The 17,764-nt window shown below is 48.7% G+C and overlaps 1 protein-coding gene across 1 annotated transcript in view; it reads right to left on the bottom strand.

The window, feature by feature from the left end:
- Positions 1 to 17,764, bottom strand: part of LOC115458985 (equilibrative nucleoside transporter 1-like) — a gene marked incomplete at its 5' end in the record, with an annotated part of 99,986 nt that overhangs the window by 26,072 nt on the left and 56,150 nt on the right. The window contains one exon of the mRNA XM_030188842.1: positions 9,127 to 9,238. Coding sequence (XP_030044702.1) covers positions 9,127 to 9,238 — 112 coding nt within the window. The remainder of the gene's footprint in view (positions 1 to 9,126; positions 9,239 to 17,764) is intronic.

Genomic DNA, 17,764 nt, shown 5'->3' with positions numbered 1-17,764 from the left:
CACTCGTAATATCATGGCAGAACAAATAGGCATAAGCTTTATCTCTACAAACAGCCACATCACAAGAAGAAATGTACCGATCAAGGCTTCAGGGGGCAAGTTCTCCAAACGGGTTAGTTTTGCACGTACTATGACAGGAATAAACCTCACTCCTAGGCCAGGGCATGTGGAGTATGATCAGTCTCTCAGATCACCCTGTTTCATGTCTAGTCATGCTGTACAGTCTACAAGGGGTTAATTCAGTTGATGCCCTCACCTACAGTATAGAATTGTTGACTGGTAGTTATGGTGACTTTCTGAGGGTTCTCTAGAACTTCCAACCATAAAGCTAAAGAGACTTCTTCATTACCATGTTTTGCTTTCAATTTTCCCCTGGGTGCGGATGAGCCCTTCCTATAGGACTAACTGAATACAGGAGTGACTAGCTCTAGAAAAGCCCTTTAGAAATACTAGGACTAGGGGGGCATGCGATGAAGCTACAATGTATTAAATTTAAAACGAATCGGAGAAAATGTTTCTTCACTCAACGTGTAATTCAACTCTGGAACTCGTTGCCAGAGAATGTGGTAAAGGTGGTTAGCTTAGCGGAGTTTAAAAAAGGTTTGGACGGCTTCCTAAAGGAAAAGTCCATAGACCGTTATTAAATGGACTTGGGGAAAAGCCACTATTTCTGGTATAAGCAGTATAAAATGTTTTGTACATTTTTGGGATCCTGCCGGGTATCTGTGACCTGGATTGGCCACTGTTGGAAACAGGATGCTGGGCTCAATGGACCTTTGGTCTTTCCCAGTATGGCAATACTTATGTACTTATGAAATGGCTTTAGTCTAATGAAAAGCTTATTTTTCAAAACCCACAGGTTCACTCTCTCCCACTCCTTCCCTCCCTGAGCCTTCCCCTTCCTCTCTCCCATCTCCAGACTCCTCCACTCTCCCCCACCCTCACCTGAGTCACCCCCTCAATTCTCATCTTTTCCAAAATGTGGTACTTGCTGTTAATACCAACGGGTTTGTGCTGCTGTAAATATATTCTAGTCTATTCTATTCCTGTTTTTATATCCCACCTAAATCATAGCCATAAGTATAGACAGTTATTCAAATATTATCACAGGCAAACACCAGAACAGGCATCCATACACACATTGGAAAAGTAAACAACAACTTCTACAGTGTACATCCAAAATTTAATTTTTATTTTCTCATTTCCATCTTCAAAAATTCCAGACAACAGAGGTACAGATCAGCAGGAACCAAAGCAGTCCAAAACAAGTAAAAAAAAATAACAACCCAAAACAAAAAACAAACAAACACAACAACAACAACACAGTATATACCTAATTGTTCAACCACCCTTAGGATTCACCTTTGGGTTTAAAAAGCAAAACTATGTGAATGTAAGGACTGGATAAATGAATTAAAACAAAATTTATAGGAAATGACCTTAATATATAATATTTGGTATCAATAACGAAACAGTGATGGAATATTCACATAGCAAGTAGCCTGAGCCAAGAGATTTATTTTCCATTGAACATAATTAACTTTGCATGAACTTGGCGGCTAACAGTGTGATGAAATGTGTTGGCACATTTAGACTGCCTCTGGACAGAACTTCTGCATGAAGGAAGCCCGTACCTCATTATTCAATATGTATCTGTGAAATAGTAGTAATACAAAAAAAAAAAAAGCAAGGGCATTTTTATAATATACCACTGCATTCCACAAATCAAAAAGGAGCAAGGTCCCAAATGTCATCTTTTCCTTTTGATGTAGTCACAGGAAAAAAAGATGTTAATGCTCTCAGTTTCAACCTAATTAATGTTTTTTTTTTTTTTTATTGTAAATAGTGGCCCTTTACTAACATAGTAGATGATGGCAGAAAAAGACCTGCTGGGTCCATCCAGTCTGCCCAACAAGATAAACTCACATGTGCTACTTTTTGTGTATACCTTACCTTGATTTGTACCTGTCCTTTTCAGGGCACAGACCGTATAAGTCAGCCCCGCACTATCCCTGCCTCCCAACCACCAGCCCCGCCTCCCACCACCAGCTCTGGCACAGACCGTATAAGTCTGCCCAGCACTATCCCCGCCTCCCAACTACCAGTCCCGCCTCCCACCACCAGCTCTGGCACAGACCGTATAAGTCTGCCCAGCACTATCTCCGCCTCCCAACCAGCCCCGCCTCCCACCACCAGCTCTGGCACAGACCGTATAAGTCTGCCCAGCACTATCCCCGCCTCCCAACTACCAGTCCCCCCTCCCACCACCAGCTCTGGCACAGACCGTATAAGTCTGCCCAGCACTATCTCCGCCTCCCAACCAGCCCCGCCTCCCACCACCAGCTCTGGCACAGACCGTATAAGTCTGCCCAGCACTATCTCCGCCTCCCAACCAGCCCCGCCTCCCACCACCAGCTCTGGCACAGACCGTATAAGTCTGCCCAGCACTATCCCCGCCTCCCAACCACCAGCCCTGCTTCCCACCACCGGTTCTGGCACAGACCGTATAAGTCTGCCCAGCACTACCCCCACCTCCTGCCACCAGCTCTGCCACCCAATCTCGGCTAAGCTCCTTAGGATCCATTCCTTCTACTAGGTGAAAACCTCTCTGGAGGAATACAGGTGTCCCTATAACCAGCCCCTCCAAATGACACAATGATTTAAAAAGTAGAAGAAATTAGTATGCTAACCAATGAAACCAACACTTCCTTTTGTGTACATCCGTATGCTGCACAAGCCGGCATGTTTGAAAATATAAGTGAGATTAAATACAAATGCTACCAAAGATAAAGAACGACAACGAGACTGCAGCAACTCATAGGTTTGCTTGCTTTGTTTTGAGTGTACTAGATGACGGCTGCGTGCGGGGAATGGGAGAGTCAGCGACTAACCAAATTGGCTTCAACTTTTTGACGTCACCCCCCGTCTCCTGCTTTCTTCAATCTCCTTGGTCACACCCCATCCCTGCAGAACTGGCTTAGTTATTCACTGGGTGTGGTGGTCTGGAGGAGATGTGACAGCGAAGCACAGATTTAACTAGGGGTATTATAGGTTTGCCCATGGTGGGGAACAATGGTGGAGCCTAATCGCTGACAAATTTGCTGTTATATAATACTGGCTTAGCTCCTAGATTTTGGGCGTCTTTTACCCCGTAATTCTATAAAAATCGCTAAAAATTGCACATCCAAATTTGGGTTTGTACCCAATTTGAACGTGCAATTGAATTGAATAATGAGCTAATTTAACACCGATAATTGGCTAACAAGCAATTATTGACACTAATTAGGTTTAATTGAAATGTGTGCAGGTAAATTGTACGCACAAGGCATAAAAGGGGTGTGGAAATGGGAAGGTCATGGGTGGGTTGGGAGTATTCCTTTAAGTTAGAGAAATAAGGGCTATCCACACCTAAATTTATGCACGGGTATTTGCATCATGTTTTAGTTGTTGCAAATGGCTGCGTCAAAACTTAGGTGAGATTCCCGGGCATAAGCGCTATTCTACAAATCGCACCTAACTTTAAATGCATTTTGTAGAATAGTGCTTTTTTCGGCAACAATTGTTTTTGGCAGTATATATAGAATTTATCCCTTAATGTCCTTTGTAGAACTGCCTCCTCTGTACACTGCCTCCTAGTGGTGGGGAAACATGGCGACGCCTGTTGTCTTGGTACACTGGCACCCTGTAGTTTAAATGTTAAATCCATCCTTTCAAATCGGTCAGCGGTCAAATATAATGGTCAGATCTACAATCATACTTGGTTTCTTTCAGTTTATTATTTGGAATATTTGGGTACCACTCCATTCATTCTGTCTCTCCCCTCTGGGTCACAGGCACATACAGAGTGAACACAGACACACCTAAACACACATGTGCTCACAAAGGTACTGGAAAGAATTCCATGAGCCATACTCTGCATGCTTTGCCCACTTGTTTCATTAGTTGTGCCTTTCCCAGGGTACCCAGGCACCCCTTCAGCTCTGGCTACTGCCTTTCCCCACTGGAAATCATTTCATTTTATTTATTCATTCATAGACTAGAATGTTGAGTCAAGATTCAGCCAAAGCACTGTGCAAGAGCCACATACAACACATTTTAATACACCACATAATTAAAAACAATATCACTGATATTATCACCCTCCCATCATGCACTGCTCCCTTGCATCTCTTTTCTTTTGACCCCACAATTTCCTCCTCTTCCTTTGTACTTCCAGCTCACTGGCTGGTATCTGGTTTTATCAGCCTTCGTTCACTGATAACCAGGGATATTCCCCTACTGTATCCCCCTCCCAGTTGCTATGCACTGAGGTTCTCTTCAGCACCCTAAAATCATGACACTGGAAGGGCTATAACTTGGGCACCCAAATATACCTGTAAATCAGGGGCGTAGCCAGACTTCGGCGGGAGGGGGGGGTCCAGAGCCCGAGATGAGGGGGCACATTTTACCCCCCCCCCGGTGTCGCTGACCCCCCCGGCCATTGCCGACCCCCCCCCCCCCCGCCACCACCACCAACAACTTTGACCCCCTTCCCGCCGCCAACCTAACCCCGCTGCTGTCGCCTACCTTTGCTGGCGGGGGATCCCAACCCCCGCCAGCTGAGGGCCTCCTCTTCCCGCGCAAGGCTTCGTTCTGTTTCTGATGTCCTGCATGTTGTACGTGCAGGACGTCAGACTCATAGAAACAGAATGAAGCCTTGCGCTGGAAGAAGAGGACCTCGCTGGCTGATCTGCAAGACTTTGTTCTGTTTCTGTGAGTCTGATGCAGACTCACAGAAACAGAACGAAGCCTTGCGCTGGAAGAAGAGGACCTCGCTGGCTGATCGCAAGGCTTCGTTCTGTTTCTGTGAGTCTGACGTCCTGCACATACAATGTGCAGGACGTCAGAAACAGAGCGAAGCCTTGCGCAGGAAGAGGAGGACCTTGGCTGGCGGGGGTTGGGGACCCCCGCCAGCAAAGGTAGACGACAGCGATGGCAGGTTGGCGGCGGGATTGGAGGGGTCGAGAGGGTTATCTGTAGGGGGGTCCAGGGCAAAATATACGGGGGCCCAGGCCCCCATGGCCCCACGTGGCTACGCTACTGCTGTAAATGCTTAGAATAATGGACACCTTCATCTGTCAATGCAAATATCTGCCGAAGGGTTATTCGGTGAATGTCCACTTAATTTACATAGCGTGTATTTTCAAAGTGGGCAATATGCGGGGCTTCAGTGTGGGCTCAGCTCCCATGAACGCAACTCACGTTTACACCGGCTCTACGTCTGGCAAAAGCGTGAGCACCCATGACGTCCTAAGCATGGGCCAACACTGGTGCCCCTCGGTCCTTCCATTGCTTAACTGACAAGACATTAAGACTCAATAAGAGCTGAGAAATATTATTGTACGAAACAAAACATCATATAGAAACATAGAAACATGACGGCAGATAAAGGCCATATGACCCATCCAGTCTGCCCATCCTCTGTAACCCCTAACTCTTCCTGTGCCTAAGCGATCCCACATGCTTAACCCATGCCTTTTTAAATTCTGGAACAGTCCTCGACTCCACCACCTCCACTGGGAGGCCATTCCATGCCTCCACCACTCTTTCTGTGAAACAATACTTCCTTAGGTTACTCCTAAGCCTATTCCCTCTTAACTTTGTCATATGCTCCCTCATTCCAGAGCTCTCCTTCATTTGGAAAAGGCTCTCTTCCTGTACATAAATGCCCTTGAGATATTTAAACGTTTCTATCATGTTTCCTCTCTCCCTCCTTTCTTCCAGCGTATACATGTTGAGGTTCATAAGCCTGTCCCTATAATTTTTTGCATTCAAGACCGTATTTATAATGATTAGAAAACACTGAAATTCACATTGGATAATGGTTGTGGCAGATGGCAGTGAAAGAGGTAAGGGCATGACAGCTATGGGGAAAACCTCCATGGTGTCCCCCTTCCCTTGGTACCCTAAGCATGTGCTTATTTGCTAAATGGTTAATTCAGGACTGACCAGGATGTTAGGTATGTCGATACCAAGGTACGGCAGTATTTCTCTAATGGAATCTAGATGCCTAAATTCTGTTTTAGAATACACTCCTTCCTTGCACCCTCTGGGCTCCGAAATGGAGATGCTCAGTTATAGAATTACTACTACTACTACTTATCATTTCTATAGCGCTACCGGACCCCTAGGTGTCACCCCGGTGCAATGACCATGACTCCTTTACCAAGAGGGGCTTTGAACGCTGCCTCTGCAGTGACCCAAACCATCCAAATTCCTCTGCATCGTAGCACACATTTTTAAAAGAGCTTTATGACTTTACTCTCAACTGTTCCTTTCAGCATTAGAAGATATATTCATATTGTGATAAGGAAGAGGCTGTCCTATCCGGGGTAGGCCACTAGAGGGCGCTAGGAGAATAGGTGGAGGTCGCTAGGACCGGGGAGAGCCCTGGGAGGTCCACAGGTGTAGGAGGTTATGGGCTGGGTCCTGTGTAGCTAATTAACCACTTTATACCCCACCTGAGGGTGAAAGGAAGAGAAGGGAGCTGGCAGCAGAAGAAGAGAGATCCCCCTGAAAGATACTGGCTAACCCTATGGACTTGTGGTGGACGGTGTGTCCAAAGGAGACAAGCAGGCAGAAAATCCTGGGGTAAGAAGTCCCTAAAGCATTAGTGTTGGACTGTGTGTCCTCAGTACTTATAGAACTGTGTGTTCAAAGGAGGAAGGGCTGTGTGTCCCCAGTAATGGTAAAGAACTGTGTGTTCAAAGGGAGGACTGTGTGTCCAAAGTACTGAGAGAAGCAGGCTGCAAAGCCTGGGGTTGGGAGTCCCCAAAATATTGAAGCTAGTACTGAGCCCATGTATCTGTGTGGGGAGGCTCAGTTTGAAGACCTATGAAAGTATATAGTATTAAGCTAGAAGAAGTGTGCCCAGGTGCTGGAATAAAGAGTTGCCTGAGAAATATGCAGTTGGTGAGACCTGTTTAATTTGCTTAGTGGGAACCAGGTCACCCTGAGCGAGAAGGGGTAGCACACTAATTTGCATATGATCTGCATATTGAGAACCAGGTCACCCTGAGTGAGAAGGGGGATATCACAATATATCAACTACATTGCATTGGGGGGGGGGACGACACTGCTGTGTACAGAGGGCAAATGTACTTGGGATGTGGACTTTATGTATTAGGGTTTGGCAGGGCTAATATGTGGGGAAAGGAGAGATATTATTCTTGTAATCCCCCTTTACAATAGGAATTACTAAGTGCTAGTAACCCCTCCCTAGAGTCACTTGGGAGGGGAGGGAAATTGGTTAGTAATGGAGTTATGAGAAGCCCACCCCCTAGGGGAGCGTTTGTGGGAAAGTGCTAAGGGAAACGTTCCTAGTTGTTGAGTGACAGTAGTTAATTTATTTATTTGCTGCATTTTATCCCACATTTTCCCACCTATTTGCAAACTCAATGTGGCTTACATTGTTCCGTCATGGCGATCGCCATTCCAGAGTGAGAGATACAAGTGGTATTACATAAAGATCATGAGTGAGATAGTAGATTAAGCAATCAAGTATAAAGAGATCACATTCGGAATAAGAGATAAAGTGGTATTGCGTTAAAGTTCATATGATGGATCGTTGTGGTATTCCTTGTTGAAGAGGCAAGTCTTCAGTGATTTCCGAAAGTTGGTTAGGTCGTGCATTTTTTTCACGTCAACTGGTGTTGTGGTTGGAGAAAGCACAAGGTCTTTTGTTCCCTCTACCCCTGCCAGGACCCTTGAGGAGAAGGGGGAGTCCTGGATGGGTTCAGGTTTCTACCAAAGCAGTAACCGTGAGGGGGTGCAGTGCTCTAGGTAGGAAGTAGGAGATCCCAGCCTAGGAGCAGGAGCAGAACAGAGTCTTATGGAGCTTAATGTAGTAGCCTGGAGAGGTAGACCTTGGGGGAAGGAGTGAATGGATGAGGGAGTCTGGTCCAGGGAGAAGATCACTTGTTTCATCATTGCTGCAGGCACAGCCTTAGATTGTTCCAGCCAGAAGCAAGGGCGTAGCCAGACCTCACGGTGAGAGGGGGCCAGAGCCCGAGGTGGGGGGGGCACATTTTGGTCTGCCACTCCGCCTCTCCCCACCCACTGCCACAGCAGATACCTTGGCTGGCGGGGATCCCCAACCCCTGTCAGCTGAAGCTTTGCCTGCCCTGCTTTGTCTTCCCCTCACGTCCTGCACACTCCTTTTAGTGAAATTGAACATGCTCAGTTTCACTAAAAGGTGCATGCCGGATGTGAGGGGAAGACAGAGCAGGGCAGGCAATGCGGCGCTGAAGACTGGCGTAAGACAAGGCTTCGGCTGGTGGGGGTTGGGGACCCCCGTCAGGGAAAACAGGGTCCCAGAGGAAATCTGGGAGGGCCAGACCCCCATGGCCCCACATACCTATGCCACTGCCCAGAAGGGATGGGTAAAGGACAGAAGGAGCTGTAAATATGTACATACTGTAGGAATTACAAATTGAACGAGAGGATTTACACCTTGTCCTTGAGTTTGGCTCTAGATTTATTCTTGTTACAAGAAATCAAGTTGGGTTACAAATTAATGGTTCCATTTGAAAGTTTGGATTGCCTGTTAGAGAAGTTCAGTAAAGTTCCTGTTGATTGCATAAGACCCGGACTGGAGTCTTTTCATTGTGTGAGTGAGAGAGCGATTGACTCCCTACTGAAAAGATAAACCAGAGTAAAAGAGACCAGCTCAAACCCTATGACCTTCCAGATTTTATCCAACCCCAGTCTGCACCCAGCTCAGAAAACGAAGTGATTAAGTAAGAAGAAAGAAACTGTTTTGTTATGTAGCCTGGGTCGAGGGTGCCCAGGATGCTGGTGGCAGAGTGAGAGACCTGAGCTACATTGTATAGTTGGGGGAACTGGGTACTATAAAGCCACTTGAAATTTGTATTTCCTATCACTGTTGCTTAGGGTGGAATCTGTTCCCAGGCCTCCCCCCCCCCCCCCCCCCAGAAGAAGCAGGATGCATCAGTCAAATATAGATGATGTCGCCTGAAGACTCCCATTGGATGAATATGTGGCTGACTCATCCTGCTGTCCACAGAGAACCCGTTACAGGTAAGTAACTTCACTTTCCTCTCCCCCCCCCCCCAATGCTGTACTTACTCCAGGCGCTGGTGTCTGCTGCGATGGTAGATCTTGCATCAGCAGTGACAGCAGGAAAGACTCCAATGGTGACTGTAAACACGAAGCAGACAGAGAGCGCCATGGGCCAGAGCTGAGGAGAGACAGCAAGTGAAATGCCGGTTAGCAGAAGGTACAGATAACGCTACGGACAGAACATGGGCTCTCTTCTTCCTGTCTTGCAGTGGATTTCCCTGTCTCCTCTCCGGCCCTAGATTACAACCCTATGCTGCCTAGATGTTTGTTATAAGAGGAATTTTAGTTTACAGCTGTACAATATTACTACTACTACTTATCATTTCTAAAGCGCTACTAGACGTACGCAGTGCTGTACACTTGAACATGAAGAGACAGTCCCTGCTCGACAGAGCTTACAATCTAATTAGGACACACAAACAGGACAAACAAGAGATAAGGGAATAGGTATAAAATGTGTGCATATATTTAACCATCTTTCTGACCTCATGTGCAACTTTCTTTAAATTAGTCACCTTACTTTCTAACTCTTCCTACTTTCTTACCCTTCTATATGTTACATCTTTGATTTACCCTACACTGTCAATTAAAATGTTCTATTACGTATTGTGTTGACATTGTAAGTAGTATTCTATGCCATACTTTGTATCATTATTTGAATATTTTTACTGCTGTAATTGCCTATTGCTCATGATTGATTTATTTTTACTGTACACCGCCTTGAGTGAATTCCTTCAAAAAGGTGGTAAATAAATAAATATATTTCTCCATGTGGAATCTGCTCGATTTCAAAACCAGAATGCATGCACGATCTTCTGCTTTCAAAAGCAATTCCGGAAAGGGATGTGCTGACCAGGGGATGCAAACTGTTTCCATGCTAAAATAGACACGATTCCACCCTATTCCTGCCCTTGAGGACACATCTTCAAACTGATTGAGGCAGGCAATTTTGTGACAGATGCCTGCTTCACCTAAGGAAAAGCCTCCAAGAGATGTGGATAAACGCACAGGCGTAAGTTTACCTGCTGTTTATGCAGACATTCCCCAGGGTGGGGTCAGCAAGGGTTTTCTACCTACCCCTAGACTTTAAAATTTGAAATGTACGCTGAGAATTTAATCCCTGGTGCAAGTGGAAGTACAGAATTTCCCTGGGTGGGGGGAAGACTTGCACAATTTTGCTCTGAAAATCTTGCAAAGTCTACATAGCAAAAAGTATGCACTTAGGGGGTAAATCTGCACAGGTCATCTAAAATGAGACACCTGAAATGTGTACACTAAGTGCAAATTCTCCAACGGTGATTAAGCACTTCACTGCCATTGTAAAATACTAGCACAAGCCTGCAGTTATGTGGGTAACTTTAGATGTGAACACATTTATTTAGTGGAATTCATTAACCGTCTTTACGAAGAGATTCACCCAAGGCAGTGTACAGCAGGTGCAGTTTAACATAAAACTTACAATTTTGTTAACAGCATAACAATAGTAAAATAACCAAGAATAAACATAAATACAATAAATGAGGTAAACCTGAAACCAGTAAACTGAATCCTAATAATAGAACTACCGTGAAAAAGTATAAAAAATAAACACATTTAAGAGCACTGGAATTCAAATATCAGAGATATAATACAATGTTAGCATAATACATAAGTATTGCCATACTGGAAAAGACCAAAGGTCCAAAGCCCAGCATCCTGTTTCCAACAGTGGCCAATCCAGGTCACAAGTACCTGGCAGAAACCCAAAGAGTAGCAACATTCTAGAATTCTAAAGAATAACAAGATTCCATACAGAATTCCAATGTGTAGCAACATCCCATGTAGAACCCCAACGAGTAGAAAGATTCCATTCAAAATCCCAAGTATATTGAATTGCCATACTGGGAAAGACCAAAGGTCCATCAATCCCAGCAACCTGTTTCCAACAGTGGCCAATCCAGGTCACAAGTACCTGGCAGAACCCCAAAGGACAGCAACATTCTAGAATTCTAAAGAATAACAAGATTCCATACAGAATTCCAATGTGTAGCAACATTCCATGTAGAACCCCAACGAGTAGAAAGATTCCATTCAAAATACCAAGAATATATTGAATTGCCATACAGGGAAAGACCAAAGGTCCATCAATCCCAGCATCCTGTTTCCAACAGTGGCCAATCCAGGTCAAAAATACCTGGCAAGATCCCAAAAAAGTACAAAACATTTTATACTGCTTATCCCAGAAATAGTGGATTTTCCCCAAGTCCATTGAATAACGGTCTATGGACTTTTCCTTTAGGAAGCCGTCCAAACCTTTTTAAAACTCCGCTAAGCTAACTGCTTTTACCACATTCTCTGCCAACGAATTCCAGAGTTTAATTACACGTTGGGTGAAGAAATATGTTCTCTGATTCGTTTTAAATTTACTACTTCCATATCATCATGCTGATCAATCCATAGACTGGTGGGTTGTGTCCATCTACCAGCAGGTGGAGATAGAGAGCAAACTTTTGCCTCCCTATATGTGGTCATGTGCTGCCGGAAACTCCTCAGTATGTTCTCTATCTCAGCAGGTGGTGGTCACACACAGCAGCAGCTCTGGCTAGGCCTCCAAGCCTAATTTTTAGGTTTTGTTGAGTGCCTGGGGTTGAGGGCTCTTTTTGAGCAAGTGCAAACCTGGTGGCGCCAGGTCCCTCCTTTTCTCCCCCCTCCCGCTGTCTCCGTTAAAAAAAAAAAAAAAATTTTTGATCGTCCTTAAAGGCGTTTATTTCGACGTTTATTTAAACGTTTATTGCAGCTAACTAACTAACTAACTAACTAGCATTTCTAAAGCGCTACTAGGGTTACGCAGCGCTGTACAATTTAAACATAGAAGGACAGTCCCTGCTCAAAGAGCTTACAATCTAAAAGACAAGAAAACAATCTAAAGACAAGTGAACAATCTAGAGGACGAGTGAACAGTTAGTCTGATAGGGTGGATAGATTGGGGTATTTTATATATCTCGAGTGGTTAGGCGCCGAAGGCAGCATTGAAGAGGTGAGCTTTAAGCAGAGATTTGAAGATGGGTAGGGAAGGGGCATGGCGTATGGGTGAAGGAAGATTGTTCCAGGCATGGGGTGAGGCAAGGCAGAATGGGCGGAGTCTGGAGTTGGCAGTGGTGGAGAAGGGTACTGAGAGAAGGGCTTTGTCCTGTGAGCGGAGGTTACGGGCGGGAACATAGGGGGAGATGAGGGTGGAGAGGTAGTGAGGAGCCGCGGACTGAGTGCATTTGTAGGTAAGGAGGAGGAGCTTGAATTGTATGCGATAACTGATCGGAAGCCAGTGAAGTGATTTGAGGAGAGGGGTGATATGAGTATATCGGTTTTGGCGGAATATAAGACGTGCAGCAGCGTTCTGAACTGAATGAAGGGGGGATAGATGGCTGAGTGGGAGGCCGGTGAGAAGTAAGTTGCAGTAATCAAGGCGAGAGGTAATGAGAGCGTGGACGAGAGTTCTGGTGGTGTGCTCAGAGAGGAAAGGGCGAATTTTGCTGATGTTGAAGAGGAAGAAGCGACAGGTCTTGGCAGTCTGTTGGATATGCGCAGAGAAGGAGAGGGAGGAGTCGAAAATGACTCCGAGGTTGCGGGCAGATGGGACAGGGAGGATAGGGGTGTTATCAACAGAGATAGAGAGTGGAGGAAGAGGAGAAGTGGGTTTAGGAGGAAAGACGAGGAGCTCGGTCTTGGACATGTTCAGCTTCAGGTGGCGGTTGGACATCCATGCCGCAATGTCGGATAAACAGGCCGATACCTTGGCCTGGGTCTCCACGGTGATGTCAGGTGTGGAGAGGTATAGCTGGGTGTCATCAGCATAAAGATGATACTGAAAACCATGAGACGAGATCAGCGAGCCCAGGGAAGAGGTGTAGATTGAGAAGAGAAGGGGTCCAAGGACAGATCCCTGGGGAACTCCAACAGATAGTGGGATGGGAGTGGAGGAAGATCCATGGGAGTGTACCCTGAAGGTGCGGTGGGAGAGATAAGAGGAGAACCAGGAGAGGACAGGGCCTTGGAACCCAAAAGAGGACAGCATGGCAAGAAGTAAATCATGGTTGACAGTGTCAAACGCGGCGGAAAGATCGAGGAGGATGAGGATGGAGTAGTGACCTCTGGATTTGGCCAGGAGCAGGTCGTTGCAAACTTTAGAGAGTGCTGTTTCTGTCGAGTGCAGAGGGCGAAAGCCGGATTGAAGTGGATCGAGGATGGCATGAGAGGAGAGAAAGTCAAGGCAGCGGCTGTGAACAGCGCGCTCAAGTATTTTGGAAAGGAAGGGTAAAAGAGAGATGGGGCGGTAGTTGGAGGGGCAGGTAGGGTCAAGTGAAGGTTTTTTGAGGAGAGGTGTGACAACGGCGTGCTTGAAGGTGTCAGGGACAGTTGCAGTGGAGAAAGAGAGGTTGAGGATGCGACAGATGGCGGGGGTGACAGTATGGGAGATGGTGTTGAGTAGGTTGGTGGGGATGGGATCAGAGGAACAGGTGGTGCATTTCGAGGAGGAAAGAAGGCGGGAAGTTTCATCCTCGGTGATCTCAGGAAAAGAGGAGAAAGAGACCTGGGTAGGTTGGTTGATGGAGAGGGTTAAAGGGTGAAGAGGAGGTGGTGGCTTGGTCGTGAACTCAAGGTTGATCTTTTGCACTTTGTCGCGGAAATAGTCGGCCAGTGATTGAGGAGAGAGAGAAGGGGGAGTAGGAGCGGGGGGCACTTTAGGAGGGAGTTAAGGGTGGTGAAGAGACGACGAGGGTTGGAGCTGAGAGAATTGGTCAATTGGGTGTAATAGTCCTGTTTTGCACGGAATAGGGAGGAGTGGAGGGAGGATAGCATGAATTTGTAGTGGAGGAAGTCTGGAAGGGTACGAGATTTCCTCCAGAGGCGCTCAGCGGATCGGGTGCAGGAGCGAAGGTAACGGATGCAAGGAGTCAGCCAGGGCTGGGGATTGGTGCGCTTTGTGGGACGGGAGATGGATGGCGCAAGGGTGTTCAAAGCAGAGGAGAGAGCGGTATTGTAGGCGGAGACCGCTTTGTCGACAGTTTCGGAGGACATGATGGAGGGGAGGAGATTAGAGATAGTAGATGATAAGGTGGAGGGGTCAATAGCCTGGAGGTTCCTGGAGGTGGTGGTTAAAGTTGGACGGGGTGGAGGGGGGGGGGTGAAGAAGTGTGAATGTGATCAGGTGATGGTCGGAGAGAGGAAGAGCTGAGACGTGGAAATTGGAGGGTGAGCTGGAGGAGGAGAGGACGAGGTCAAGACAATGGCCGTCACGATGAGTAGGGGTGGTGGAGCACAGCTGGAGGTTGAAGGAGGATGTTAGGGTGAGGAACTTAGAAGCATGGGGGTCGGATAGGTCATCAGCATGTACGTTAAAGTCTCCGAGAATGAGGGACGGAGATGAGGGGTCAAGAAAGACAGAGAGCCAAGCATCAAAGTCGGTAAGGAAGGAAGGGAAGGATTTATCAGGGGGGCGGTAAATGACTGCCACTCTGAGTGGTAGCGGGTAGAATAGCCGGATGGAATGGGCTTCAAAGGATGAGAAGCAGTGAGACTGCGGTAGGTGGAGGGGTTGGAAACTACAAGAGGGTGAGAGTAGTAGCCCAACGCCTCCGCCGCGGCCAATTGGGCGGGGCGTGTGGGAGAAGAGATAGCCTCCATGGCAGAGGGCTGCAACGGAGGCAGAGTCTTCCGGGGAGAGCCAGGTTTCGGTTAGGGCGAGCAGTTGAAGGGAGCGAGAGATAAAGAGATCGTGGGTGAGAGGCAGTTTGTTGCAGACTGAGTGGGCATTCCACAAGGCGCATGAGAAGGGGAGGGAGGAGGGGGGAAGGAGGGGAATAGAGACGAGATTGGAGACATCCCGGGATCGTTCGCAAGGATAGGACGGGGACAGGTGAGGGGGACCTGGATTAGGGTTAATGTCTCCCGCGGATAGCAGGAGGAGGAGCAAGAGAGTGCGGAGGAGGGTGGGGGAGGTTGGGCGACGAAGACGGGGTGTACTGAGGAGGAAAGGGGATGGGTTAATGGCAGGAAGGAAGTGCCGAAGGTTGAGAGCCAGGAAGGAGGGGGACAAGAGGGATGGTAAGGTGAGGGATGGAGGTGAATAGGGTATAGCGGTGGCGGGCAGGGTGGGAGGGCAGCGAGTAGTTCTAATGGTAGACAGTGGGAGTGGGGGGGAAAGGAGATTAGGAAGGGACAGGGCAAGGAAGAGAACATGGACAGGGGCCATAGGTGGTGACTGAGGTGTAACAGGTGACAATATAGTGACTGAGGTGTTAAGCAGTTAACAGGTGTTAATGGGTGACTATGTAATGACTGAGGTGTTAAGCAGATAGATAGGGCTTGAAGCTAGGTTTTGGGTTGGCGATTAGATAAGTCAATGGCTGATAAGCTAGCAGGCAGGTAGGTAAGTCAATGGCTGAGAGGCTCGCAAGCAGGCAGGCAGGTTACTCGATGTGTTAACAGTCAGATGGATTGGAGCAAGCCGGAACAAGCTGAAGCAAGCAGGAACAAGCCGGAACAGGCAGGTACAGATGGACAAGCTGGAACAAGCAGGAACAGATGAACTGTGTCAGGATGAGCAGACGGACAAGCTGGGATCAGGAAGACTGGAACGAGCTGGGATCAGGAAGACTGGAACGAGGTGGAACACGCTGGAGCAGAAGAATTGGAGTAAGCAAGGAGAGGCTGGGTCAGGCAGGCTGAAACACACTGGAGCCGATGGACAGCAAGGGGAAGGCTGGATCGGCAGCTGAAACTAGCTGGACACGCTGGATCCGGTGGACAGGGGCAAGCCGGAAGAAGCTGAATCAGGCGGACTGGAACACACTGGAGCCGATAGACTGGAAGGATCAGGCGGGCTGGAACAAGCTGGGCTCAGGAGAACTGGAACGAGCTGGAACACGCTGGCTGGATCAGGCGGGCTGGAACACGCTGGAGCCAATGGACTGGAACAAGCGGGCTGGAACACGCTGGAGCCGATGGAGTGGAACAAGCGGGGGAAGCTGGGTCAGGCGAACTGGAACAAACTGGGATCAGGAGGACTGGAACAAGCTTGAACACGTTGGGGCGGATTGACTGGAGCAAGCAGGGATTGACTGGAACAAGCTGGAGTGGGCTGGATCAGGTTGGAATGGGCTGGAACAAGCTGGAGCATTAGAGCAGGAACGAGCTGGCACACGGGCTGGAACAAGCTGGAACAGGCTAGGCCAGATGGGCTGGTATAAGCTGGATCAAGTTGGAGCAGAAGACAGCGGCACCGCAGGACTGGAACACGCTAGGAAAAGCAGGTGCAGATGTACTGGGGCAAGTAGGAACAGCCGGACTTGGACAGGCAGGTGCAGGTGGACTGTAGCAAGTCGGAACAGACGGACTAAGCAAGCTGGAACGGATGGCCTGGATCAAGTTGGAGCGGATGGACTGGAACAGGCTCAGGCAGATGGGCTGGAACGGATGGACTGGAACAAGCTGGAACAGGCAGGAGTAGGAGTAGCAGGGCCCGAGTAAGCTGGAACAGACAGATTGGGACAAGCAGAGCAGGAGGGAGCAGAGCAGCGGGCTGGAGCAAGCCGGGTCGGAGCAGGCTGAAGGGCCAGAGCAAGCCAGGACAGAGGGCAGGCGGCAGACAGGCAGGACCAGAGCCAGTGAGGGCCACGGGACATGAACATGAGGTCCTAGGGAACAGCTGCCTGTGGACACCTGGCTCCCCAAGCTCCCACGTCAGCAGGATTAACACCAGGGCCAGCTGCCCAGGTCTCCTGGCTCTCAGATGGGCTAGGGAGAACGGCTGCCACGTGGACGCGTGGTCCCGGCCGCCCTCCGCCGACTCACCACCCTACCTCAAACTCCCACGCTGTGCCGGTCACCAGGCAGCGGAACGAGACGGCTGCCACGTGGACGCGCGGTCCTGGGCCGCACAGCTTCGATTGCCCCGCCACCGCTGCTCTCGACCTCCTGCCTGCTTGTGCGCTGATACAGCCACGCCGATCCGTACAGCGACACGAGGCAGTAGGAGGCGCTGACTCCGTGAGCGATTCCCTCCTTGGCTACTGTCCTGGGGTTCACGCTGCGATTGCGAGACACTGGGAACCGACCCTTCGATCGGTTCTCAGCGGAGCTCTTCGCAGTGCTTCCTCTCGGTCCGTTCCGGTTCGATCTAGGACGGTCCAGGATAGCGCTGAACAGCGCTGGTAAGTCCTAATCTTAGGACCTCCGGAGCTCAACACGGAGCCTCCTACCTGGCGGCCATCTTGCACTAGAGTCACTGGGACACCAGGTCGTTACAGCTCGGAGCGGAAAGCAGGTAATTTTTACCTTTTTATAGCGGGCAGGGGGTTCCCCGATTGATCTCCACGTGGCCCATGGCGTCGGAGGGCGAGGGCGCAAAGAGTCGCTCCCCGGATCGCTTGTGCGCTTCTAGAGGGGATGCGGGGGTCTTAAAGTCTGATTCGCCCTTGTTGGGTGACAGTTTCGTGACCGATGAGTGTCCCGGTCCTTCCTCCGGTGTGGCGGTTTTCCCGCCATAAACGCCCATCCCCCGCTGCTCGCCTCCGCCATCTTGGCCGGCCACGCGGCTCAGACGGCTTCTTCTTGGGCCGCCCTTGAGGTGGGAGACGTTAATGCCATGAACGCCCTTAATTTGGGC

Source organism: Microcaecilia unicolor, unplaced genomic scaffold, assembly GCF_901765095.1.
Source record: "Microcaecilia unicolor unplaced genomic scaffold, aMicUni1.1, whole genome shotgun sequence".
In the NCBI taxonomy this organism is placed as follows: Eukaryota; Metazoa; Chordata; class Amphibia; order Gymnophiona; family Siphonopidae; genus Microcaecilia; species Microcaecilia unicolor.
This window is presented reverse-complemented; position numbering and strand designations above follow the sequence as displayed.